General features: G+C 51.6%; 1 protein-coding gene across 1 annotated transcript in view; it reads right to left on the minus strand.

Moving 5' to 3' along the window:
• The window catches only part of ROCK1 (Rho associated coiled-coil containing protein kinase 1), a 2273505-nt gene that overhangs the window by 327153 nt on the left and 1918508 nt on the right, over positions 1 to 27844 (minus strand). Inside the window, exon 28 of the mRNA XM_086965620.1 lies at positions 2675 to 2745. Within this exon, the coding sequence (XP_086821746.1) occupies positions 2675 to 2745 (71 nt within the window). The remainder of the gene's footprint in view (positions 1 to 2674; positions 2746 to 27844) is intronic.

Consider the following 27844-nt stretch of genomic DNA (forward strand, 5'->3'; position numbering starts at 1 on the left):
GGTGGGGCTTCCCTTCCTCTTCAGTAGGTTGGCTGTCTCTCTTTATCTCACTTCTTTCTCTATCTGGCGTCTATACTTGCCTATGCCTCACTGTCTCCGGAGGGTGGGTTTTCGGGATGATGCTTTAGCTGAATCGCTCACTATTATACTGGCTTTTACTCCTTGTCTGCCTCGGCGGGCGTAGTGTGTCTAAGGCTGTATTGTTCATCACCTGGTCCTGATTGCAATGCGGGGTACGTCCCCCCCATCTCTTCTTAATTTTATTCCATGGTGTGACGCCATCGATAGTGCAGCCACTACTGCTTCTTCATAACCAAAAAATGAAACCTTTGATATCATTCGCTTAGTGGCACATACAATCACATGCTATGCTTGTCTCGTTGATATTACGCGGTCGTATATATGTGCATGCCACCTGAATCTACTCCCGGAGTTTGCGGCCCACCCCTGTGGTTGTAGGCCTGCGCTTGTAATGCTTTGAATAATTCAATAAAGGTTTTAAAAAAAAAAAAAAGAAGAAGTCCTAAGGGCGGACTCGCCAGTGGTATTCAAATGATCCCATGGGGGCCTGTGAAGTGAAAAAGAGGGAACCGCTATGTTCCTAAAAAATCACCATTACAGCGTGTAAGAACTGCACCCTGCACCTCAAACACCAGGGTAGTCGACATGGGAGCTGGAGTCAGGAATGGCATAAAATCCAGGGAGTACAGGGGAACAGGCATGGGAGGCGGTGGTGCTGCTGTTGCATGGCCTCTTTGTGGAGTGGAGTCCCCTAACTCCACGTCTGAGGAGAACGCCACTTGAGTAATTAATTGAGGTGACCTATCTCAAGGCCGCAACTGATTACTAGGTGAACCGTTCTCTCTTCTCTTATGTTTTCTGCACTCCATCAATATAATGGCTTGGTCCATAGTATCAGTGGTTAGCTTACACTTTCAAGCCAGCATAAGTTCAAAGGGCATTTTGGGAGATGTCGAGGTGGCTTTGGTGGGCATAAGCTTTAATGGCAAGCAGCTCTTCGAGGAAAAGGCTGATTCTCATGATCTGAGGATTCTGCAGGAAGTATCTATCCGATCTTTGTTTATTATAACCCTACCACCAGCACACAAGCATAAAACCTCAGAATCATCATAAACATCAAGGTGGAAATGTCCTCCCAATTCAACGCCATTGACAAGGAGGGTGCTGAAAAAGATTTTTAAGTGGCTATCCAAAAAACCTCCGCTCTCAGTTGCACAAATGCCACGCACAGGCAAAAACAGAGCAGGAGACTCCGCTTTCTCATTCATTGCTCCTAAGTGTGCAAAGACCTCCCACACCATATTAGAGCCTCCTCACCACTTCTTAAATTCCGTGAGAAGCTGAAGAACTGGTTCTTCTAAGTAAGCCTCATCGAAGCCAGCACCACACACATGCTATGAGTCAGGATATCCCTCACCGGTGATAACAAAACCTACTGTAGAATTTTAGTTATTTACCATCAATACTATTTAGCTTGGTGTCCACTGTACACCATTCTTTCCATTTGCTTAGTAGTACTACTGATACATTGGACTATGGATTTTAAAACTGGCGGAATAAAATAATGATAATCTGTCCGTCTAAAGGTTTTTGTTTCCAATTCTAGTCTTTATCTTATTGGTCATTGGGAATTTACGTCCAAAGCGTTACTAGAACGGATTACAAATTATTATATTGTTCCTTTGGGACCCTAGTGTTTAAAATATGCGAAGCTGCAAAACCACGGCCACTGTTAATTACCATGACCAAAGCATGGTAATCAGTATGTGTCCAATGATGGTAATGGAAAGAAGCACCCTCCCCTTTCCCTCACTGAAGTGGAATTTCTGAGAAGGCACTGAAGTAGAGGTGGATGGCTGGTGAAGCCAAAGGGACTTCTTAACATTTGGGGAATGAGATGCTTCTTTCTACTGAAGCTCCTACTCTTGGCCTGCTAAGTGGAACCTCAGCAAGAGAAGACAGGTACAGGAGTGTTTGAGGTAAAGGATTCTCTTCCATACTGAAGTAGGACTGTTCTTTTCTGCTTGTTGTTTTGGACACATTTTCTTTTGAACCGGATGACGACCAATGATGAGACAGGGGCCCTGTCTGGAGATTGCATACCAGTTGCCCCGTTGGTGGTGTTTCCGTGAGGTGTCATTCGGTTCACATTTTTTCTTGTTGCTAACCTTGTGTGGTGGATACCTGGTACTGATTAAGGTGTCAGACAGTTGTCTGATTTTGTTCTGTGTGACTGTCAAAGAACTGCCGGCCAATAGGTTTTCCTTCAGTTTTAAAGACTTTGGACGGAGTGCAGTGAAAAATCCCCTTAACAAAATAAAAAATATATAGGGGAGGATAACAGTTATCAGTACCAATAGACTGTTCTGTTATAAAAATAAAATTAATTGACATAATTCACGTTCTCAAGACAGGGTTTCTGTTGTTGATCAGTGGATATGGAGACAACCAAGTCCTTAGGTGATGGACAATCATGTCTGGCTTGGGTGCCCTCAACCTGTGATCGTGCCGAGGAATCCAGAAAAAAGACGATTCTCTATCAGAATCCGGATTAACATGGATAAAGTCTAGGCTGCATCTTCTGGGCATACGCTTGATTGTTTAATTCCCAAAAGTTATAGAGTAATTTTTGAAAAAAAGAAATTGCCTGTACCTGCTTTTTCCAACCATGGCGTTTTATATTTCCCTTGTTTGGTATTGAAAGCCAACCTTCAACTCTGGATTCTAGTTCAAAAAAAACAAACACACATAAGTTATCAGCTACTTCATAGTAAAATACAAAGGAAAAATTCAAATTATGGTTTCATGCTGTAACAAGCAGAACAGAAGACAACAGCCAAAAAGGTGTTCTGCAATCCTTCCAATCCATGCAATATCACACATTTAAGGACCATAAAGACACAATCAGCATGGCATACCAAGAATAAATAAATAAATAAATAAATATAGAGCAAGCATGTTTCTTTGCTTCTAGCATCTGTTAAAGTATATATAACATAAAAACACAACTTCAACTTTGTTTTGAAATGCAGCAGACAGATGCAATATAGAAGAATGAAATAGCAGCCTTAACAAAACTATAAGCAAATTAACACATCCAATTTACTCACAGAAGGCAAGGATAGAAGATAAAGAAATTAGGAATGCAGGAAGAATCAACTAGATATAAAGAACAAAAGACAATTTATTCAGATTTCAAGAAACAGATATCTAACGAGTACAAGAAAATACTACTTGTCCAACACCAATATAAAACAAACTAGGAACCAGTAACAAAAAAAACGTTGTATGAAATGTAACAACATATGTTTTAAAGCACAAAGAGACAATGTCAGTACTTCATCACCAGGACTAATATCTGGGGTACAAAAAGGCAAAACATTATGAAAATTCAGACATCAATGCAATATGAGGTGGGGATGTACGACAGGGCAAGTGGTATCATTTTCAGGTACAATCTGAAGTCAATGAGATTGGTGAGAAGAGGAGTCTCAAATTGTGGGTGGTTAACAATAGGGCACAGAGACCAGGTGAAAAACGTAAGTTTCTAATTCAAGACAATAGTTTTAAAAGGTTTTCTCTATCTGTATCCACTTTTTCTAATAAATTAAATGCTGAATGAAGAATTACTCACCATAACAATGGTTTGAGCTGTGGTACTCATGAGGAGTCATGATTTGTTTATTATAAATTACCTAGAATATTTTACAGGTTCTCTTTAGCTTAGCCGTTTCTCTTTTACAATCTGGTTGGGAGCAAGCTGAGCGAGACAACTGCACTACTATGGTGAAAGAATTTTGAACTGAGTCACACTTGCACGGCAGGAACCATCCTCCAATATAAATTGCCACCAATAACTGTGGACTCAGTTTAGTAAGTCTTGCAGGAACCAGTGTGTAAAATTGCCCGCTTGCCAAATCTGGCTGTCAAGGCAGTAAGAAGTGTTTAATGAATGTGCGCACCAATGCCCATATCGCTACCTGGCAGATGTCCTGAACCAGCACCCCCTCCCCCTCTTGCCAATGCAAATAGCATATTTTAATGCGGAGGACTATCCACCTATACGGAGTCAGCTTTTGAACAGATTTGCCTTTCATGGTCCTAGTTAAAATCCACAAAAAAATTCATTAGCCACACAATGATCTTTTGTACAGTCAATGTGGAAACTCAACACTCGTACACCAAGTCAGTGGAGCTTTTCCTTCTCCTCTTTTGATGGGTATGGTGGAGTGAAAAAAGAAAGATGATTAAATGACTGACATGTAAGTAAGATACCACCTTTGGCAGTAATGCTATTCAAGTTCACAGTAGCAATTTCTCGGAGGAAAAAATGAAGTAGCAAGGTTGCAGGGAGGGGGCCTGTAGTTCCCTCACGTGGTGAGCAGAACGATGGTGATAAAAAGACTGTCTTGATCATCTAAACTATTGGGTAGTTGGACAAGCCCTGGACTGGATTGCCTCCTTTCTGGAGGGAATAGTACAAAGTATGGGTCCCTCACTTTTTTTTTTTAATCCCGAGAGTTATCAGTGAGGGTGCCTCAGGACTCGGCTCAGAGTCCCACATTGTTAACATGTATCTTAAGGCAATAGCTCAGTTTGCTGAAGCCTTGGGTAAAAGTGATCTCCTATGCTGTCAACACTCCACTGCTGTTCTCCTGTGAAATGCAAGAAGAGATTGCAGGTGATTCCCTCCTGCCTAACAGCTGTATTACAATGGATGACCACCAATCAACTAAACTGTAACAAAGATAAACCCAAAATTCTAATCTTCAGTCATAGCTCTCCAGAAACAAAGCAGATCTTGTGGCCTGAAACACACACCCCATCCGCCCCCCAAGCCCTCAGGAGGAACAGTCAAGAATCTAGGTGTCAAATTTGACAACCGACTAACCTTCCAACCACAAATCAATTTGGGGGTGGGCGCATTCTAAAAAAGTTTTTGCACTTCCTCTCATTCTCAGTGAGGAAGTTGGTCTTCCAAGCGCTCATAACTTCGAGGTTGTACGATGGAAATGCCCTGTATTTGGGACTCCCTGACTAATTACCTTCAGGTGGCCGAGAACACAGCAACCTGCTTTCTTCTTAGCCTACTTCCAAGAACACACATATCCCCTCACCTACATGTCCTCCACTGGTTTTCAATATGGAAGAGGATCCTGTTTAAAGAGCAGGTCTTAGTGCACATACCACTTCATCATACAGCCACAGGCCACCTTATGGCAAGAATTAGCCTCAATGTCCTCATCAGTCAACAGCCTCCAGGCCAGGTTCCCCAAGATTCGACGCATCAGAGTTGGGGAAGAACATTCTCCTATTTGGGATAGTCTGCATGAAACAAGCTCCCATTGAGGTACGCACAGTGGACTCCATCACGCTGTTCAAAAAAGGCTGAAAGTACGAGTTACTTACCTTTCGATAACGATGTATCTGGTAGTGACGATTCTAGCCGCAGATTCCTTCACGTAGAATTATCCCCAGGCGTGAGGCTGGATCCAGAAACTTTTTTGCCACAGCATCCCTGCACGCCGGGGGCGGGGAGGCACCACGCGACTCCGCCGGAGCGTCGTCCGCCTACATGACGCCAGCGAGGTCACATGTAGCTGGCCCAAAACCCCCATCCTGAAAAGGAAGGGGAGCCTGTCCCGAGACAGACAGGGACAACAAATCTCCAAGCCACCCCAGCATAGAGGACAACCACCCCCGCAAGAAACAAGGGCAAGGCATGGCCAGATGACCACTGTTCAGAGGGTAGCCGAGGGGCCAGGACCCCTAGCAGCATAAGGAAGGGAAGGGAGGGGAGGGAAGGACAGAGATTGAAGACAACCCTCCCCCCCAAAACCTAGAGTAGCCAGAGCAGCAGGGCAAAAGAGCACCGTAACCCCATCCTCCAAATAACCAAGAGGAGGAATGAACCGCAACCAGACGGAGCCACCCGTCAAGAGCAAAAGAAGGAACTCACAGGAGACGCAGCCCCCCCACCAGGAGGAGAGTACCGAAGACCAACCCAAGGGTCCTCGCATAACGCGGAGGAAGGGCGGGCCATGAAGGAATCTGCAGCTAGAATCGTCTCTACCAGATACATCGTTATCGAAGGTAAGTAACTTGTACATCCGATAGAGACTAATAGCCGCAGATTCCTTCATGTAGAATAGATACCCTAGCAATCCCCACGGGGGAGAAGGGTCTGCGAAAGGACCCCACCACCCAGAACAGAGGGTCAGGTACAACCTCGTCCCAGCCAGGCAAAAGGAAGCCCACCACCAGAACATCACCGACCCTGTTAGAAATGGGATTTCCGGTTGGCTGAGGCTTGCGCCAAAGCCAGGCAGAAACCAGCACTCTAGTCAGGGCAAGGGAGTTACACGCCAAAGACAACCCCTGCTCACCCTCTAGGTAACGTGACGCGGGCCGGAAGGCTTATCCCGGAGGCAATTTAGGTTAAGTGTTTGCGCGCGCACCCAGCAAAAACACCCAAGGCCCACCACAAAGGAAACTCCACACAAGGTTATATATGAAAATAGCCTTTGTATTATACCAAACACATTAGATAAGAAACACACACTTTACAATGTGCCAGAGGCACGGGCAGAATTTACAGGGGATTATATACATGGGACAGGGCCTCATGGACTACTGTCAGGAATGAGCACTTTTAGAACTAGCACTTGGTAGAATTAGCACTTTGTAGGAATAACACTTAGAACATAGCACATATAATAACTGTAGCACCAAATAGAAAAGGTAGCACACAACCAGTAACCACTGGCAAAAGGTAAGTGCCACCTACGCAACCCTTAACCACCTTAGGAAAATATCATGCAGGGAACCATGAACTCACTAGCATAACTATACTAGGAAAAACAACCACCTACGCATGAAAACACATTCAGAGGTATAGGCACAAAGACATTATGCACAAGTTACTACTTGTGTAATGATATATCTGTAAGAGACATTAGTTAGTGATAAATTCCTTACCTTAGAATATCCCCAGGCGTCAGACTGGATATGGAAATTTTTGCGTAGCAATTGTAGGAGAGTAGGGTCTGCAATCCTATGGTCACCCCAGATTTTTGCTTTTTGCTTCACTGGTTTACGACTTTCCCTGGCTGTGGGCCTGCTAATCAGACCCACAGCCTAGCTGTTCTCTCTCTAAATTGACATCCATGTACCTTAGGTGCATTTACCAATTGGTATTGGGTCACTCATGTAAGTCCTTGTACAGTGTACCATAGGTACCCAGGGCATAAGTGAACCCAAGGCCTACCAGGGGCTGCAGCATGTATTATGCCACCCCTGGCTGGCCATCCAAATCTGACACAACTGGCTGATCAATATGCTGGGGCAAGGTGGTGTAATCACCCTTTGCTTTAGATATAGTATACCTATATCTAACCCTAAAATGGACACATATCCTCCTATAAGTCACTCCTATGGCAGGCCTTAACAATCCTGGAGGCAGAGTGCTTGGAATTATGTGAGATAGTGCTCTGGAATGAGCTGAGCCTGTCTACAGCTTTCGGAACCAAGTCCTTTAGCTGGTTCCATGATAACGCTATACCATATACTCTTAAGTGCATTATAATCCTCGCGGTTATTGCTAACTTTGGCATAGCATTGTAGGAAGGTGGATACCGGACTATGGTTGCCCCCAACTTTTTGCCTGGTGTTTTGCTGGTTTTCCGACTTAGTTGGCCTGGGACCCTGCCAATCAGGACCCCAGGCCTACTGCTCTCTCTGTAAAATGGATTCCATGTACCTTAGGTACATATCCAATTGGTACTGGGCCACCTTATCAGACCCTATAACTCAGGGCATAGGTGTACCCAGGGCCTACCAGGGGCGGCAGCATGTATTATGCCACCACTGGCTGGCCTTCTAAATCTGACACAACTGGCTGCACGACAGCTGGGGCAAGGTGGTGTAATCACCCTTTGCTTTAGATATCGTATACCTATATCTAACCCTAAAATGGACACACAGATTCCTATCAGTCACTCCTATGGCAGGCTTTGACAATCCTGAAGGCAGAGTGCGTGGAATCATGTGAGATGGTGCTCTGGCATGAGCTGAGCCCGTTTGCAGCTTGCGGAACCAAGTCCTAATAGCTGTTCCATGATAACGCATACCATATACTCTTACGTGCATTATAATCCTCGCGGTTATATGCTAACTCTGGTATCGCTTTATCAAAACATGTCGAGTAAGGTGTCATACGAATTGGAATACTAACCCCTCACCAATTCTGGCGACGGGGTTAGCATTCCACCCTTCTAGAGGGACACGACATGTATGTAACTGTGAACCCCGGTTAAAGTTAACTCAAGCCTCAGCATCACAAAATGGATGCTGCCACCACAGACACAAGTCTGACCTCCTGCTGCTGGGAGTCCTTCCAGCGAGGGAGGCTTGGACAAACGTTTCCTGTCAGGGGCAGTGCTAGCACCATCCCAGACAGGGTTTTGTGTATCCTGGGTAGGCAAGGCTTTAGAGGAAGGTGACTGCAAGTGGCACCCCGGTGCTCACTATGCATCTGCCGGCTAGAACCAGTTCCAGGGGCACACCAGCCCCTGAGCTGGGGGAAGTCCGGCATGGGAGAGGGGTGTAACCACCCCCTTCCTGGTCCCACCCATGGGCAGGACCTAGTCGCGTGCCAGCCCCTTTTCCTAGTTTAAAGATACGAGCGGGCCCCCTTCCAAATTAGATCATCTTTGAATCCTGAAACTACTTTCTACGAAAGGAACTCTCGACTTCTTCTCAAGATTTCTCCCTTGTGACTAAGGAGTAGTCACCCTGCACCCGCAGGCACCATCCAAGAACACTGCGGTTTGCTGCACGTCCTTCCTCCGGAATCCTACTGACCAGCACGACGAGACCCGGCTTCCCTGGCACCTCTGACTTCTACCCACATCGTCAGCTCAGCTGAGATCCGTGGGTGCGACGAGACCTCGAGGGACCGGCCATCTTCAAGACTGCACGACTCTTGCCCAGCACGACCGCCGAGGGATCCTCGAGTGAGTCCTTTGGGGTCCGAGAAGCCCCAACCCTGAGCAGCTCCAGCACCAAAGTTCAGCCCTCCAGCATCCACCAGATCTGCGTGGGGCCCTTCTGCTCTTTTCTGCTCACCGCGTTGTCTGGCTACTAGCCCGCTGGCTTGTGGCCTTCTCAACGACGAACGACGACATCAACACTGCTGGTCTGGTTGCTCCAGACTGGCCCTTGCTCCCCTCCAAAAGAGGAGCAACCCGGACCCTCCTGGTCCACTCCAGACGCCATTTTGAGTCCACCGCGTGGGTTTGCATTTGCCAAGACTTGTTGCCCCAATCCTGGGTCCAGCGACGTCGACAGCAGATACCATCGTGGGACAGCTCGCACCTCCATCCTGGTCGCCGACAACGCCTCCTGGTCCGTGAGACTGCAGAGCCCAGCGTCGCCCACTCACCTGGTCGAGGTGACTCCATCCGGTGCCATCCTGGTGCCCATCTAATCACTGGCTAGTGATTCAGAACTTGGTCCCCTCTGCTTACAGGTGTCTTCCATCTTCGACCCAGGCTTGGATCCATCCGAATTTCTTCACTGGTCGCCTGCCAGCAACTTCTTCTTTCAGGCTCCTGGTTCGTCAACGAGGGTTTCCGACGACACTTGAACCCTATGCAGCCGCAGCCCCTGGGCTAGGTAAACCGAGTACCCCAGTGCTCCAGCGTAGAACAGCTCTCTAAGTGCCTAGATCCACTTTCGTTTTTGACCTACCTAGTCGGGTTCGCCCGAGAACACTAACTTTGCATTTACTAGTATCCATAGACTTTGTCCTGCATCCCGCGTGAGAGTGCACACTCTGCACCCGAGTAACCTAGGCCTCCTGCTAGTAATCTGAAGGTTCAGTAGTCCAGTCCTAGCGATTCCAAACCCTATGAGATTAGTACTTATCTGCTAGTAATTACGCATTCCACTTTTAGAGTATATGGGTTTTCGTGCCCCTCGGGCATTTGTGTAAATTGTGCAACTTAAAGTATTTTCGTCAGAGTGTTGTTGTGTGCTTAGTACCCTGTCCTCATAAAGAGTACAGGGCTGTTGTGATCTAAATAAATACACTGTTTATTTTCATAACACTTGTGTGGTGTCCTTTCACTTGGTGTTCAAGGGGTATATGTGATGGTATAACAGCTGGCTTAACACGCCCTCTAGAGTTTAGCCCGAAGACTGCTCGTATCCATGCTACTAGAATAGCTGGTCTATAAGGTTGACTTACAACCAATCATCAATAAGGGTTGTTTGGACTGATACAAAGTGCTCACTAGAATAGTGAACATTATATATCAGGCCAACTTCTCACAAGCATTATCAAAACATGTCGAGTAGGGTGTCATACGAATTGGAATACTACCCCCTCGCCAATTCTGGCGACGGGGGTAGCATTCCACCCTTCGAGAGGGACACGACATGTACCTAACTGTGAACCCCGGTTAAAGTTAACCCGAGCCTCAGCATCACAAAATGGTTGCTGCCACCACAGACACAAGTCTGACCTCCTGCTGCTGGGAGTCCTTCCAGCGAGGGAGGCTTGGACAAAGGGTTTCCTGCCTTGGGAGGAGCTAGCACCACTCCAGACAGGATTTTGTGTATTGGGTAGGACAGGGCTGAAAGGAATGAGACATGCCTGGGGCACACAAGGTGTCCCTGTGCAAACACCAGTCTAAACCAGTTCCTGGGGCTCTCCAGCCCCAGCTCTCGCGCAAGACCGGACAAAGGATAGGGGGTGTAACCACCCCCCTTCCTGGTCCCACCCAGAGGAGGGACCTAGTCGTAGTTCAGCCCCCTTTAGCTGAATAGAGGTAGGAGCTGGTCCATTCCAAATTAGATTATCCTGATCAACTTTACAAGAAGAAACTCTGGACTTCGACGTTCTGCTCCACAGAAGACTGAAGAAATCTCCCTTGTGGGCAAGGAGTGTCCACCCTGCACAAGCAGGCACCATCAGCGTCCAGCGGCTTCCCTTTGTCGTCTTCCTTCCCGGATTCAACTTCAGAGCCCGACGAGACCCAGATTCCCAGACCTCTCCGACCTCTACCTACATCTGCAGCACAGCTGAGATCCGTGGGTGCGACGAGACACGTGGGACCGGCCATCTTGAAAGAAGCAGCACTTCGCTCCAGCACAACTCCAGAGGCATCCTCGTCCAAGTGCTTTGGGGACTGAGAAGCCCCGACCCCGAGCAGCTCCTGCACTGAAGACCAGCCCTCAAGCATCCACGAGATCTGCGTGGGGCCCTTCTGCCTGATTGCTGCTCGACGCGCTGTCTGGTCACTTGCCGGCTGGCTAGTGACCTCCTAGATGACGAACCTTGAAATCCAATCTGCTGGTCTGCTTGCTCCAGACTGGCCCTTGCTTCCCTTCAAAGGAGAAGCACCCCGGACCCTCCTGGTCCACTCCAGACGCCGTCTCCACTCACCGCGTGGGTTGCCTTTGCCAAGGCCTGTTGACTCCAAATCCAGATCCGACACCCCCGACAGCGAGAGCCTGCATGGGACAGCTCGTGCCTCCATCCTGGTCGAGAAGACACCTCCTGGTCCACGTGGCTGCAGAGACAAGCGTCCACTCTTCACCTGATCGCGACGACGACATCTGGTTCCACTCCTGGTTCCACTCCAGTCACTGGCTAGTGACTTTGAACATTGTCCCCTCTGCTGTCAGGTTCTTCTCTTCACTGATCCACCCTTGGATCACACCGGACATCTTCCTCCTGGTCGCCTGCAGCATCTTTTCTTCCAGGCTCCCTAGACTTCAACGCCGGAACCCGACATGACTTCGCACCTATGCACCCGCAGCCTGTGGGTGAGGTAACAAGAGCATTTCGGTGCTCAAGGGTAGATTGACTCTCTTAGTGTCCAGTTCCGCAGTCGTTTTAGTCCAAACTAATCAGGATTGTCCGTACTCACCTTTTACTTGAACTGTACTGTCCATAGACGTTGTTACGCATCTCGCGTGTGAGTTCACACTCTGCACACGCGTTCCGTGGGCCTCCTATTACTTACCTAAGGTTAGGGTAGTGTAGTCCCAACGATCCTACAGCCTCTGGACAGCCATTCCTTCTATCGACCTTCACATTCCACTTACTTAGTATATGGTTTGTTGTGCCCCTAGGGCAACCTTGTAACTGTGCAACTTAAAAATATTTTTCTTAAGAGTCTTGTCATGTGCTTAGCCCTCTGATCTGATAAAGAGTTCAGAGGTGTTTGTTAGTTAATAAATATCTTGTTTATTTACATAACTACCTGTGTGGTGTCCTTTCATTTGGTATTCAAAGGGTTATATGTGGTAAAACAGCTGGCTTCACATGCCAAAAGAGTTTAGCCTAAGACTACTTTGTCCATGCTACCATTAGGATAGCTGGTCTATAAGGTTGACTTACAACCATTCACCATAAGGGTTGTTTGGACTGATACAAGGTGATCACTAGAACTAGTGAGCATCATATATCAGGCCAACTTCTCACAGCAATACCCCTGCGCGTCGGTAGGCGTCGTCCGCGGCTCCGCATCCGTCGTCGGTGTCGTTAGCGCCGGAATGACGTCGGAGTACTTAGACGCCGCCCATGCGCGCTGACGTCAGTTCTGATACACAGCTTTTCCGCGCCAGATACGCAGAGCCTTGATAGATCCAACACTGGTGCCATGAAACTAGGGCCCTGAAAGGGGAAGACCTTAACCCTAGATATCGGTTCGCAGAACGGGGAGGATGGGTGGGTCGGTAAGGAATCTATCACTAACTAATGTCTCATATCGTAACACAAGTAGTAACTTGTGCATCTGAAAGAGACACGTTAGTGATAGATTCCTTACCTTAGAATAGATACCCCAGCAATACCAACCCCGGTGGTGGGTCTGCGAACCAATAATCACACCAGAAAGTCCTGGAGGAGGGAACGGCCAAAGAAGCCATCCCTCCGGACTTGGCTGTCCAGGCAGTAGTGTCTTGCAAACGTGTGCAGCGAGGCCCACGTAGCTGCCTGGAAAATGTCCTGCAAGGGCACTCCCCGGCCCAGGGCAGTTGTAGTTGCCATGGCCCGAGTATCCAACCGGGGGCTCCTTTTTAGCCAAGGAGTAGCATGCCTGGATACACAAGATGATCCACCGCGAGATGGTCCGCTTGTGCACTGCCTTTCCTTTCTTCGCGCCCACGTAACCAACAAAGAGTTGGTCATCCACCCGGAACTTGCGTGTGCGATCCAGATAATAAGAGAGCGCACGTTTTGAGTCCAGATGGTGGAGCCTCTCTTCCTCTTTCGAGTGATGCGGAGGCGGAAAGAAGGTGGGCAAGGTAATGGACTGCCCGATGTGGAAGGCCGTGACAACCTTGGGCAGGAAAGAGGGTCTCGTCCGCAACACTACCTTGTCTGGATGGACAGAGAGGAAAGGAGGTGTAAAAGAAAGAGCCTGGAGCTCACTCACTCTCCTGGCAGAGGTGATGGCCACCAGGAAAGCAGTCTTCAGGGTAAGAAGACGGAGAGGACAGTTATGGAGCGGCTCAAAGGGAGCACACATTAGATAAGTAAGTACAAGAATCAAGTCCCACTGGGGCATCACAAAGGGAACAGGAGGGATCATATGAGTGATGCCCTTCAAGAATCTGTTGACAATGGGGGACTTGAACAAAGAAGGCTTATCAGGTAGCCTAAGGAAGGTGGAAAGGGCAGAAAGGTAGCCCTTGAGAGTGCCCAGAGCAGAGCCCTGCTGGGCAAGAGAAAGAAGGAAGAGAAGAACCTCAGAGAGAGGGGCAGAGAGAGGATCCACAGCCTTTGCTGTGCACCATGCCACAAATCTGTTCCACCTGTAGGCATATACCGACTTTGTGGAGGGACGCCTGGCTGCCAGAATGACATCACAGACTTCGGGAGGCAAGCCAAATGGCCACAACTGCCGCCGCTCAATCTCCAAGCTTGTAGGTGGAGACTGGACAGGTTAGGGTGCAGAACCGTCCCCTGCTGCTGCGACAGAAGGTCCTCCCGAAGAGGCAGACGAATCGGGGGATCGACTGACAAGCTGAGTAGCTCGGGATACCAGTATCTTCGTGCCCAGTCCGGAGCCACAAGAATAACCTGGGCCCGGTCGCGCCTGATCTTCTTCAGCACTCTGGGCAGAAGTGGTATAGGCGGGAAGGCGTACAATAGACCGCAACTCCACTCGCGATGAAAAGCGTCTCCGAGCGAGTGCCGCCTTGGAAATTCCAACGAGCAGAACTGATGACATTGCGCATTCTCTTATGTGGTGAATAAATCTAACCAAGGCTCTCCCCATTGCTGAAAGAGGCCTTGCGCCACGTTCGAGTTCAGACGCCATTCGTGATCCATCATGCACCGACGGCTGAGTTCGTCCGCCCTGGCATTCAGGGAACCTGCCAGGTGTTGAACCACCAGGGTCACGCCCTGATGTTCCAGCCACTGCCAGAGGCAGAGAGCCTCCTGGCATAGGGTCCACGACCCCACCCCGCCCTGTTTATTGCAGTACCACATGGCAGTGGTGTTGTCCGTGAACACCTGCACTACACTCCCCCGGACAGAGGGGAGGAATGCCTTCAGTGCTAGTGGGAACGCCCGCAGCTCCAAAAGGTTGATATGGAGCCGGGACTCCGCTGGAGACCAGAGGCCTCTTATCGCCGCCTCTCCCATGTGGCCTCCCCATCCCTGGAGGGACGCGTCCGTCACAACCACGTGCTCCGGGTGGGGTAGAGAGAGGGATCTGCCACTGACTCAATCGCGGTCCGTGAGCCACCACTGTGACCTTCGAGATCAAGACATGATCGGACAAGTTGCCCTGATGCTGGGCCCACTGAAACTTCAGGTCCCACTGCAGAGCCCTCATCCGCTACCGGGCATGATGCACTAGAAGGATGCAGGAGGCCATTAGCCCCAGAAGCCGCAGCGTCAACCTGACCGAGACTCAGGATAAAGGCTGAAAGAGCGGAATCAGAGCCTGAATATCCGGAACTCGAAACTGCGCCGAGTCTAGAACCGCTCCGATGAAGAGGAGCTTCTGAGAGGGACACAGGTGCGACTTACACGTTGATGGAGAACCCCAGCAAGTGCAGGAGGTCGGCCGTAGTCTGGAGGTGGCCGACGACTGTCTGGGGCGAGCCTGCCTTTAACAACCAGTCGTCGAGGTAGGGGAAGAATGACACCCCTAACCTGCGCAGATGAGCTGCGACCACCGCCATCACCTTCGTGAACATCCGTGGGGTGCTGGTAAGGCCGAAGGGGAGCACGGTAAACTGAAAGTGCTCATGGCCTATCGTGAACCGCAGGTAACGCCGGTGGGCCGGCAGGACGGGGATGTGAAAATAGGCGTCCTTCAAGTCCAATGCTACCATCCAGTCTCCTGGATCCAGGGCAGCTAAGACCTGAGCCAAAGTCAGCATCTTGAACTTCTCCTTCGGAGGAAGCCGTTGACGTTCATTATGTCCAAGATGGAGCGTAGGCCCCCTTTGCCCTTCTTGGGTACCAGAAAGTAGTGGGAGTAACAACCACACCCTACTTCTGGCCCAGGAACGCGCTCGATGGCCCCCTTGGCCAAGAGGGCCGTGACTTCCTCTTGCAGAAGTTGCAAGTGATCCCCCGACACGCGGTGGAATTGCGGTGGCATGGCTGGAGGGGTCGCCTCGAAGGGGAGGGAGTAGCCCCATCGGACGATCTGCAGCACCCACCTGTCCGATGTGACAGTGCGCCAGTGAAAGAGGTGATGGCGAACCCTGCCCCCCACTGGCGTCACATGGGCCTGAAAACACGGACTAGGGAGGTTTTGAGGCAGGTGCTGCGGAGGGAGGTGTGGACTGGCCTCGCCGTTGTCACCGACCGCTGCCACGGCGGTTTCCACGGCCGCCACCGCACTGTTGGACATTCTGCGGTGCGTGGCTGGCAGCACATGTGGGGGCGCCCCTTCCATGGCCACGAAAGGAGCGAAAGGCACCCGTTTGCTGGCGTGTGGCCGAGAGGCCCAAGGACTTGGCCGTAGCCCTGGAGTCCTTAAAACGCTCAAGCGCATGGTCTGCCTTGTCGCCAAAGAGGCGAAGGCCATCGAACGGCATGTCCAGAAGTGTGGCCTGGACATCGGCCTAAAAGTTGGCGGACCTCAACCATGCGTGGTGTCGAATCGCCACCGTCGTTGCCATCGCCCTGCCCAGTGAGTCTGTGGTATCCAGCCCACACCGGATGGAATATCGCGCTGCATCTCGGCCCTCCACAAGGGCTTGGGCGAGTTTAGCCCGGACCTCCTCCGGACATTGTGGCAGCAAGTCTGCGACCGTGTCCCACAGGGTGTGGGTGTAGCGGCCCAAGAGACACGCAGTATTGACAGACCGCAGCCCCAAACTCAGGGAAGAGAACACTTTCTTCCCGAATTGTTCATATCTCTTGGATTCCCGATCGGGCGAAGCCGTCAGGAATGCAGTCTGGGAAGTAGAGGCCTGATAACCAGGCTCTCGGGGGTAGGGTGGGTGGACAAAAAGCAAGGGTCGCCCGGGGCCGGGCGGTAGAGTCTGGCCACGTTCCTATCCACAGGCCAACCTGTGGCGGGCTTGGACCAAGTGCCCACAAGAACGTCACACAAGGCCTCATTGAACAGCAGTAGAGGCTCACTGGAGCTTGCCTGCGGTTTGAGTACCTCAGTGAGGAGGTTAGTCCTCACGGCCGCGACTGGGAGCTCAAGGTTTAAGGCCTTGGCCGCCCTCGTCAACACTACACTATAAGCAGCCCCCTCCCCCGAAGCCACGATGGGAGGGGAGACAAATCCTGTGTCTGGCGAAGTGTCAATACCACTGGCCTTCCCAAGCTCATATGTCCAGTCCTCTTGAGACTGGCACTCCAGTGCCAGAGGGTCCTCAGACCCCTTCCAGTCACCCTCGTCACCCGTCTCCTGTAAAACAGGTGCAACAGACGGGGCCTCCTCATGGAAATAAAAGTCTCCAAAGGCCGTCAGAAGGGGCGCCCAGCGGCGCCGTTCCGGTGCCAGAGTCGGACCGAAGGGAAGATTGGGGACGGCGTCCACAGTGGGCGCCGGGGGCAACACCCGGAGGGCCGGCGCGGTCGACCGGCGACGACCAGGAAGCGGATCTGGTGAGGTCCTGCGGCGCCGGGACCGAAGTCGCCGGCGGCGTCGAGGCCAAGACACCCGACGGCGTTGTGCCCGAAGAACCCGAACCGCTAGGGCCTCCATTTGGAACCCGACTGAGGAGGGAGGGACCTCATGGCCATGAGGTACCGCTCGATCTCCTGCGGCGACGCGCCGTGCCCAGGGACCCAAAGGTGTGGGGCAGGCGGCGACGCTTGCGACTCTGTCGGAGCCGCGTGGGTGGGGTCACCCGAACCCCCGGCCGCATCGTGCGAGCGTTGGGGTGGGTTGGAGGAACGATGACTTCTCTCCGACCTCTCAAGCCTCTTACCTGAGGACTTGGATCCTGACGACCGATGGCCACTCCTGGAGCTGCGATGACTCCAACTCCGCGACCGGTCCCTCGACCTCCCGTGGGACTGGGACCTGGAACGGTGCGGGCCGACTGCCGGAGCTCGAATCGCTTGCGGTACCGCTCCCGCCTAGCTTTAGACGTCAGGGCCCGGCAGTCGGAACAGGTGCGGTCGTCGTGGTCGAGGCCTAAACACTTCAGGCACCGGCGATGGGGGTCGGTAACCGACATCAGTCAGTCGCACTTCGAGCAGGGTTTGAACCCGGGCATCCCTACCGGAACCGTTATAGTCGCAGACTCGAGGATAGAAATGATCAAAAAGATCGAAAAGTTTAGTCAAAAAATGACTAGGGGTAGAGCTTCTCCGGATCTGCGCTAGCTGGCGCGGAAAAAAGAAGAACTGACGTCAGCGCGCATGGGCGGCGTCTAAGTACTCCGACGACGTCATTCCGGTGCTAACGATGCCGACGACTGACGCGGAGCCGCGGACGACGCCTACCGACGCGCAGGGGTATTGCTACGCAAAAATTTCCGGATCCAGTCTGACGCCTGGGGATATTTTAAGGTAAGGAATCTATCACTAACATGTCTCTTTCAGATACATGATGCAGAAATCACACTAGGCCGGTCATTACAAATTGCGCCAAGATCACATAGGGCCAAAAACATGTACCCCACGCAAGGGCACAACACATGAACTGTCCCCCAGGCCAACTGGCCTCTTAGGCGCTGAAACGCCCTGTGGCCAGAAAGTCAGGGCAGGCTGCGCAGGCACCCAAAGGAAGGAATGCGCACAAGAACCAGGCCTAAACGTAGCAGCTGCCCACTAAGTGCTGGGCAGCTGGGGATCTCCTCTGGGGCTCTAAACAACAATGGGGCCTCAGGAGCCTTGTGGCTCTAGGAACAAATGCCCTCGTGTTGGGGGAGCGGCCCGCTGCCAGCCGGGGCCGCTCTACCACCAAGAACTGCCCCCTAAATTATGTGGAAGTCCCGCTCGGGAGACTCAAAGAACAATGGCCCCCAGATCAGCGTTGGAGCCCGCAGGCTCTAAGTAAACTGTTGCCCCTGTTGTTGGAGGTGCCTCAAAGCTCTAAACAAATGTGCCCTTTTAGTTGGAGTCCCTCTCAGGGGACACGGAAAAATAATGCCCCTGGGTCATTGGAGCCTCGACGGGCTCAAAATACACAAAATGTCCCCGTGGGTGTCCCGCTCTGGGACTTTTAAAAATAATGTGCCCCCAACGTCGGAAGAGCCTCGACAGGCTCTCAATAACGAATACCCTCACACAGAGGGAGCACACTGGGGGGGGGGGGGGGGGGGGGGGGGGGGAACCGGCAATGTGCTCCAAGGCCCCCCTCTGTCACAAACATCACCGGGCCCCACTCACCGGCTCGGCGGGACTCCTTTGGTGCTCTCCTGGACGGGTCTTTCTCCTTGGGACACGGTGAGCCGAGACGTCCTTCAGCGCATGTAGGGCTCGCACTGCGGCTGCGGGAGCCCTGCTTGTAGGACGCCAGACTGCTTCCTGCGAACCCGGGCACAGCTTCTCTCCACCGAGGCACGGGGTAGGCTCCCGTCCGCTTCCGGTCTCCTGGCGGCCTCACCCACGTCCTCGGCGGGGCTGCCTGACTTCCTGCGGCCGGCCGGGGATCATCTTGGGCACAGTAAACACGAGGTAGGCTCCCATAAGATAAATGTAGAGTCCCTGGCGGGGTGAGCACCCGCTAGGGCAATCACACAGGCCCAGCACAGGTACGAGGTTGGCACTCGCAAAGCATTCCTATCTGGGCACGGCAATAAGCGGGGTGGGCACCCACTCCGATGATGAGACAACAGGGGGATCCCCACGCCGGGGAATCCCTAGAGAAAAGGGATCGCCACTCCAGCAGTGCAATGCACTATTATTAGAGGGGGGAGGCCAGCGCTCCCTAGGACTGGCAGGCAGGAATCCCCATAGTCCAGGGCCAAGTCTCTGGACAGGCAGGGGGGTAAAGGCTGGGCCCAGGGGCCAGCTCACAGGGCCCTCCAGGCAGGAGGCAGTCCCCAGTGGCAGTCCTCCTGGCACCCAGCAGCAGCAGGCCCCCCTCAAGATAGGATCAGGTAAAGAACATTTTACAAGAGGTCACAGCCTCTTTTTATACACTAAATCCCTTTGTCCTTAGGTGCAGGGTGGGGGGACAACCAGTCAAAGCTGGTTTTGGAGCACTCTGTTATGCTCAGCCCCTCTTCCCATTCACTGGCCAGGCTAGGGACATTAGACGCACCACAGGGGGCGGAGCCAGCATTGTGTTGGGAAAGCCCAGCCCTATTCAGGTCCCAGGTGCACTCCTCCCCAGCCATCAACATGCAGATCTCCCATTCACCACTGGGGCAGACCCATCTGACTCCTGGAGCCTGGCACACCAGCCAGCTCCAGCCAATCACAAGCCAGCCAGTCATTTTACCTTTTATACACAGACAGGCCCACTTCTAGAAGTGGCACCTCCACACTGGGTACATTCACGCTGCCCACATCATCACGCAGCATTTAATCACACAAGTCCGCACATACCAAACTCGACCCAGTACTCCACACACATCAGGAACTAACATGGACACATACATTCCCCATGCATTCCTATGGGAGGGCAGGCCAATCTCACCACACGCACTCAGAGTGCGCACGCACTTTACACTGTGACACAGTGAAAGTGCGCAGAAGCTCAAAAATAACTAACACTAAGTCTCATATAACAAGCAAAAAGTTTAGGGGTTCTGTATGTGTTTGTGATTGAGAGGCACCTTGGCATCTGTGAGGCTTCCTAAAATGAGAGTGGCTGGAAATGGGAGAGTCCAACTTTGACTTCTTATGCTTCTTTTTGGACTTACTAAAAGACCTGGAGAAATAAGACCATGGGTGACAGGTATGTTTTTAAAAGCAGGAACGGGACCACACCATCGACCAGGAATGGTTTCTCCATGCTTTTCGACAATGCTCTGCAATGTAATGTTTGGCTTTGCATTACCGAATCTTATTCAGATTCATCTTGGAACAATCCCAACAATACTTTGAGTATTATGATGACCTGAGACACCAGCGACATAGTGGGTGAAGGTCAGTCACAGACATTTGTTTGTGACCATCCTAACAAATAAACCCTGTTTAAGAAGGTGTCATATCCCTTGCACACTAGAGAATTTTTTATCTGAATGTTTTTTGGCAAGATGAAATCATGATTGAACTACAGATGTGCGCCATAAGGCGCAGAAGTAAGAGTTACTTACCTTCGGTAACGGTGTATCTCAGATTCCTTACCGTAGCATAATCCCCAGGCGTGAGACGGGACCTGTAAAACGTTTTGCCACAGCATCCCTGCGCACCGGGTGGACGGCACCACGTGACTCCGCCCCCACGTCCTCCACGTTCGTGACATCAGTGAGGACACGTAAGTCCCACCCCAGCGTGACTACGTCAATTTTCTTTGGAGAACTTTTCCGCGCCACAACGCGTAGTCATTACCAACAAAACTGTGAGAATACTGGAAGCGTGCGAAAAACCCAGCTAAACAGAAGGGAGAGTAACACATGGTGAGGAACAGCACCATCCAGAATAGAGCCAGGTACTGAGGCACCAAGATCTGGAATGAAAGAACAGGGCACCAGTACTGGAAAGCAATCCTGCAAACAAATACAACAGCCTCGCCAGGGCAGAAGCATGTGAAAATACACAGCAGACCAAGAAGTCTGCAGCCACTGCCCGGAACCTAATGGGACAGCAGGGTCAGACGTAGAGGAATGACCAGTCAACCTCAGAAAACACCAGTAGGGAGAAAGTCTCCCGAACACCGAAGTCGAGACCAGCCAAGGCACCTTGACTCAAAGGACTGCCAAAGGCAGTAGTGCCATCAGCAAAGGAAAGAAGGAGAAGAAGCACGAGCGAACCCCACACTGGAGACCAGAGTGCAGGGGCGCAGAAGTGCCTACAAAGTCCAGAATGGAACAACAACAAGGTGGGCATCCCCCGAAGGAGGGGGCAAGAAAGACACTCGCGAAAGACACTCGCAAAAGACATCCACCCGGAGGTAGGCGATTGCAGAAGACCCAGAGGGCCCTCGCAGAACAGGAAGGTAGGGTGGGTCGTGAAGGAATCTGCGACTAGAATCGTCTCAACCAGATACACCGTTACCCAAGGTAAGTAACTCGTACATCTGATAGAGACTAATAGACGCAGATTCCTTAATGTAGAATAGATACCCTAGCCATACCCAAGGGGAAGGAGTGTCTGCGAGAGGACTTCCCCAGCTCAGGTGAACACAAGACCCTGACAGGAGACAAATCGCTGGGACAGGGAAATAACCCAGTCTCCCCAACAGGAAATGAGCCACAGGGACAGGGGACAGAGCCCAGTCCCCCCCAAGCAGACTAGAACCTCAGTGTTGCGGAGAACATCGCCTCACGGGGATGTGTCACAACGACAAGCGGCAGCCCCGCTCTCACCATGCAGAAGAATGAGGGGCAATATGAAAGGAAGCCATCAGCCAATGTACCATGGACCTCCACCGGAAGCCCCAAGTACAGGCAATACAAAATGAGGCCAGAAGCCGATCTACCAGGGACTTCCAGTGGAAGACCCCGGGCACAGGCATAACAAAGGGAGAGGAGGTCAGCAGCCAATGTACCAGGGACCTCCACCGGAAGCCCCAGGTACAGGCATCACAAAAGGAGACCATTAGCCAATGTACAAGGGACCTCCAAAGGAAGCCCCAGGGACAGGCAATAAGAAAAGAGAGCAGCAGTCAATGTACCAGGGACCTCCACCAGAAGCCCCAGGTAATGTACCAGGGATCTTAACCAAAAACAAAAAACAGGTACAGGTAACGCAGAGGGGTACCAAGGAAGGAGCGCACCCAGAGACTCCAAGGAGAAGAGCAGAAACAAAGGCAAGAGCCCTCCACTGGGAGCACACCCAGTGAAGAGGGCGGCCAAACTCATCACAGCTGGACATCAACAGACCAGACAGAACAGCACCTCAGTAATAAGGTGGGTGGAAGAGAAAAACAGTCCCATAAAGCTCCCGAAAAACCAGAAGGAGGGGCGCCAGACCTCACACCAAGGCCCTCGGCCGTAGACCAGAAGAATCGGCGGGCGCCGCTGGGTGCCAACCAGCAACCAGCCGGAAAACAAGAGGAAAATCAAGTAGGACGAACCAAGTCGTCAACACAGGAAAATAACCCTTCTGGACACCAGACAGAGGACCAGGCCAACAGCACACCAGAGGCAGAACACCGCCCAACGCTGCAGCTGCCCAAGGAAACGCACCAACGGCATACAGTAACACCAGGAAGGGCAAGGTACCCACAAGGGGAAATCCACCCTTTCCCAGTATAAGACAGGCTATCCAATAGCTACAAATACCCCACATAGGGTAGGACACGGCCCAAGAAGTATGGGAACCACTCCTAGGGAAGAAATCCTGCATCAGAGAACAAATTAGAAACCCTGCAGCAAAAACCACAGATGGGTTAGTAAGAAGCCAAAAAGAACACTTGTCAACGTGGGCTGAACCATCAGCCAACTAAAGCGGTAGGCCAACTCAGGGCATGGACTGTAGAGTATCTCTCACAGAAAGTGGAACGTTCACCCCACACCAGATTCCAGGAGCAGTGGGATAACACCCCCCACCCAGAGGAACAAACCAACCACCTACTGAGGAGGAGGAGTATGAAGCCCCACAAGGAGACGCAGGAGGCTGCATGAGAATTAAAACAGCAGGACCTTGTCAAAAGGGAGGTCGACCAGGCGCTCCCTAATATGTTCAGGAGAAACATTATCGCGCAGCCAAGCATGGCGACGGAGAGCCACAGAAGTGGCCAAAGCACGGCCAATAGCATTGGCAACATCCAAAGCCGCACGAAGAATAAACGCGGCCAACTCTCTACCATTCTACACATGGGCCCGCAGATCAGCAAAGGTACCCTCATGAGAGACATGAGAAAGAAGGGACTCCACAGAACCCCACAGGCTAGAAGTAGCCCTGGTCAAGATACACAAAATGTTAAGCGCTCTCAAAGCAGCACTGGAAGAAGCGAAGACATTACATCCCCATGTATCTAACCACCTGGCTTCCCGGGACGGAGGGACCACCACCACAGGCGAACCCGGAAAGGCATTACGCAGTAGAGCGCCTTGAGTAGAAGGGTGGAAAGAAAGCCAGACCGGGTCATGCGGAGCAGGACGATGCAGTAGCGCCTGAGGCACCGGATCGGCCGTGGCTGGGCGCCTCCAAGCCCCCATAGGGAATTATGGAGTGACGCTTCAAAAGGAAGGAACAACTCTCGTCCATCAGAGCCCCGGTGGAGAATCTCCAAGAGGTTGTCTTTAGGAAATGGAGTGACAGCTTCACCTATCCTCAGAATACCAGCAGCCATGGAAATAGACTGAACAAAGGCAACACTGGCCTCAGAAGGGCATAGCGGAGGTGAAAGCAATTCCTCCATGGATGACGGTTGCAGACTGAACCGCCCTTCCTCAATTCCAGGGGTAGCGTCCAATCCCAGCATAGAGGAGGATCCACAGAGGAATGAGGAACCAGTGGGGTCTCGGGGGAAGGTGGAGAAGCCAGCCTCGATGCAGGGAAAGAAGGGTTCAAGGATTCTGGATGTGGGGACGGCGAAGAGCCTGCACTAGAAGATGCCGGGGGCCGAGACAACCACACGGGGCCGTGTGTCTGGGGAGGAACACACAAACAGATGACAGACCTCCGGAGACGAAGGGACTTCAGGAGACGAATCCAGAACCTGGCGCAGCTCTGTGGAGTACGCCATCGGTGCCTGATCGGCGTTAGGTGGCGCAGGAGCGGTCACTCGTGGCACCAGCTGGGCCCCAGATGGAGCAGCCGTGCGGGCCGAGGACCGAGGGGGACTAGGGAAAGCACCCCAGGTCCCTGCCTCTACCCGTGACTTCACTGGAGCGGGGGAGGAAGGCCCCAGGCGAAGAACCAGTGCCGGCTCGACCTCTGGTGAAGCAGCTGCCTGCTGAGAGTGGTGAGGGGTACCCGGGGAGAAGTCCGGAGTCCCGGCGATCACCTGCGACGCCACAGGGATCCCCGTAGCCATTTGCAGCGAGACAGAGACGGTAGGCACCGAAGAGGGAAGCCCCGAAGGACCACACCCAGACTGCGTCGCTCTCCTACTACCTGGAGCTGAAACCTTCGGCACAGGAGCCGCCGGCAACTCCACGGAAGTCCCCACGCGAGGCAAGGGATCCGCGGACATCTCAGGAGGTGGAGAAAGGGCCAAAGAAGGCTGCAGAGCCGCAGCATAGGCTGTCATTTGGGCCCTATGCAAAAACAATGGTTGATGGACAGAATGCAGAACAATGTCATACATTCACACCAGTACAGCGATCTGGGCCTAAATCCGTCGTTTTTTTGCTCACCATGCCATTTCAGTTTGAACCTAGCCATATGCAAATCAGTCTTGACCCTATGCCCTTCCCACTCGGGGTGACAAATGCAAATACAACAGTTGATGGACAGAATGCAGAACAATGTCATACATTCACCCCAGTACAGAGATCTGGGCAGAAATCCATCGTCGGTGCAGCTCCGTGGAGTATTCCATCGGCGCCTGATCGGAGTCAGGCAGCCACTCGTCGCCTAGCTCGGCCCGAGACGGAGCAGTCGCCCGCACCGAGGAGGACTCAGGAAAGCACCCAAGGTCCCTGCCTCTACCGAGGACTCCACTGGAAGGCCCCTGGCGACGAAGCGGCGTCGGCTCGACGTCCGGTGAAGCAGCTGAACGCTCACTGAACCGAGGGGTACCCACGGACAAGCCTGGGGTTCCGGCGATCACCTGCGACGCCTCCGGGATCCCCGTAGGCTTGTCGCTAGGCGCCGAAGAGGGGAGCCCCAAAGGACCACACCCCGACTGCGTCACTCTCATACTACCTGGAGCCGAAACCTTCGGCGCCGGAGCCGCCGGCTACTCCGCGGAAGTCCCCGCGCAAGGCAAGGGATCTGTGAGCGTCTCAGGAGGTGGAGAAAGGGCTAAAGAAGCCTGCAGAGCCGCAGCATAGGCTGTCATTTGGGCCCTAGTCACCTCCGCGCAGGGAAACGGCTAATAGGGAGGCGACAGACGGGGGCGCACGTCCCGGGGGAGAGACGGCGCCCGCTGCGGAAGGAGGACAAGGCCTCGGAGACAAACTGAAGGACCTACAAGCTTGTGAGCCACGCCCAAGGGGCCGCGGCGAAAAACGATGTCGCAGGCGAAACCGGCGGTTCCTTGCTTCCGAGGTGGGAGACGGACGCTGAGAGGACACCGACCTGGATACGTGCGCCAACAGCAACTTCATCCTGCGCTCCCGCCATGACTTATTCTTAAGGTGCTCGCAGGCGTTGCAGCTCTACGGGTAGTGGTGCTAACCCAGGCACCACATGCACATTGGGTAAGGGTACGTCGCCGACATGGGACATGCACAAGAGCGACACGTCTTGAAGCCCGAAGGCATTCGCACACTGTTCCACTTAACGTGAAAAAAGAGATAGAAGACCTGAAAACAAGTCAGGGCTCAACCGGATCCACGTTGCACACGGAAAGAGAAAAAACTGACGTAGGCACACCGGGGTGGGACTTGTGTCTCCGCTGATGTCACAGACACGGAGGACGTCAGGGCGGAGTCACGTGGTGCCATCCCCCCAGCGCGCAGGGATGCTGTGGCAAAAAGTTTTCCGAGTCCACTTTCACGCCTGGGGATAATTCTACGTTAAGGAATCTGCAGCTAGTATTCTCTATCAGATAGAAATAAATGGTTGTCAGAGCGCAGGGGTGGCACTTATATGCAGCTCTGCTCATCACTTCCGGAGTGGACCGACGTAGGCTAGCAGCCTCATGAATCCACCTGCCAGTGCATAGCAACAGTGTTGAAAGTTTCCAGATCTAGCCTGATAACTGGGGAATATTCACAAGGTGAGGAACCTGAGGTTAGAAGTATCCATCAGAAACCTAAGAATCGTCAAGGTAAATTCCTTTAGACTGCACTCAAATGTCTGGCATATGGTGGGTGGGACCATGCTTCGTTTGACGATGACTATCATATATATAGATTTAGTTGTGGGCAAGTGATGTTTTAACACACAGATTCTTACTCCGCTCTGTGATCATCATGTCAGCAGGCATCCCAGTACCAAAACTGTTAGCATGGACTACACTTTTATTTAGGTGGATTTATCTACACAGGCATACTTAGATTAGGAGTTTGCTATATGTTGATGGTTTCCTCATCAAAGTCCAAACCTTTGCTAACAGTTCTGGTTAAGCATCAAACATTTTTTTTTCTCTGTACTGAACTTCTCTTTTAATCACCCACCACTCATTGTGGTATGAAACTGGAAAGCAATAATTATTCAAGTATACATTTAGATATGAAACTACATGAATTAAGGTAACTAATATCACTTCTATCGTTATTAGGAATCATTCTACACAAGATGACAACAAGCAGCCTTAATTTCCACTTAATGGGGCATACTTTGTATAAAAAAGGATGACAACTGTCCTGATGGCCCTCCTCATCTATTAATGCGTTTGTTGGTTTATAGCCTGCATGACATCCGTCACCACACATAAGCTTTCCATCTCCATCTAGTTAACCGACTTAAGTGAGTCGTGCTTGTATACTTGCTTGGTTGTCGTCATCCCCTAGGCGAGTTCGTTTTGAAGTATGTATTCCCCCAGTGGTGCGCATCCAAGGGAAATATTTCCGTGTGCCTTTTTCGAGCTTTCCACTATTGCACTCCATTGAGATAGATACACATTGCGGAGAATATACAGTTTTTTATAATTTCCTAGTAGTTTTAACTATCGAACTGCCAGCGTGAGTCTTTTTCTCACGGAGGCTCACTCACTGGCGCATTATGCGCTGAGCATTCGCATCATACTCTGTACTGAACTACAAATGTAGGTTGATTGGTTCATGTGACCACCGTTTTGTTTCTCACCACGCCTCCTAATTACTGGACACACCGGTTCTCACTCTACTTTCAAACGCGCACTATATATAGCACCTCCCGTGTCTACATTTGTTTTCCTCGACGCGATGACACAGGATATCCAGAACCCCTGATGTAACCAGACGCTTGGCCCCTTTCAGGTTAGTGAGTTTCTACGAAGCCCCGCTAGCTTTGTTCCTGTTTTATCTATCAGCAGTAGGCTTTAATCGTTACCATGTCCTTTCCCAGATAATTCATTGGCTCGAGGCGTGTTCAATATTCTGATACATCGAAACGCCCGTTCTCTATTTGGGTATGTATACTGTCTGCATACATCTAATTAATTCTCGTAGTAAATAATATTAGTGAGATTTTTACATATCTCATACTCTTTTCTAGGTAAAA

The sequence above is a fragment of the Lissotriton vulgaris genome, chromosome 4_1, assembly GCF_964263255.1.
Source record: "Lissotriton vulgaris chromosome 4_1, aLisVul1.2, whole genome shotgun sequence".
Lineage (NCBI taxonomy): Eukaryota > Metazoa > Chordata > Amphibia > Caudata > Salamandridae > Lissotriton > Lissotriton vulgaris.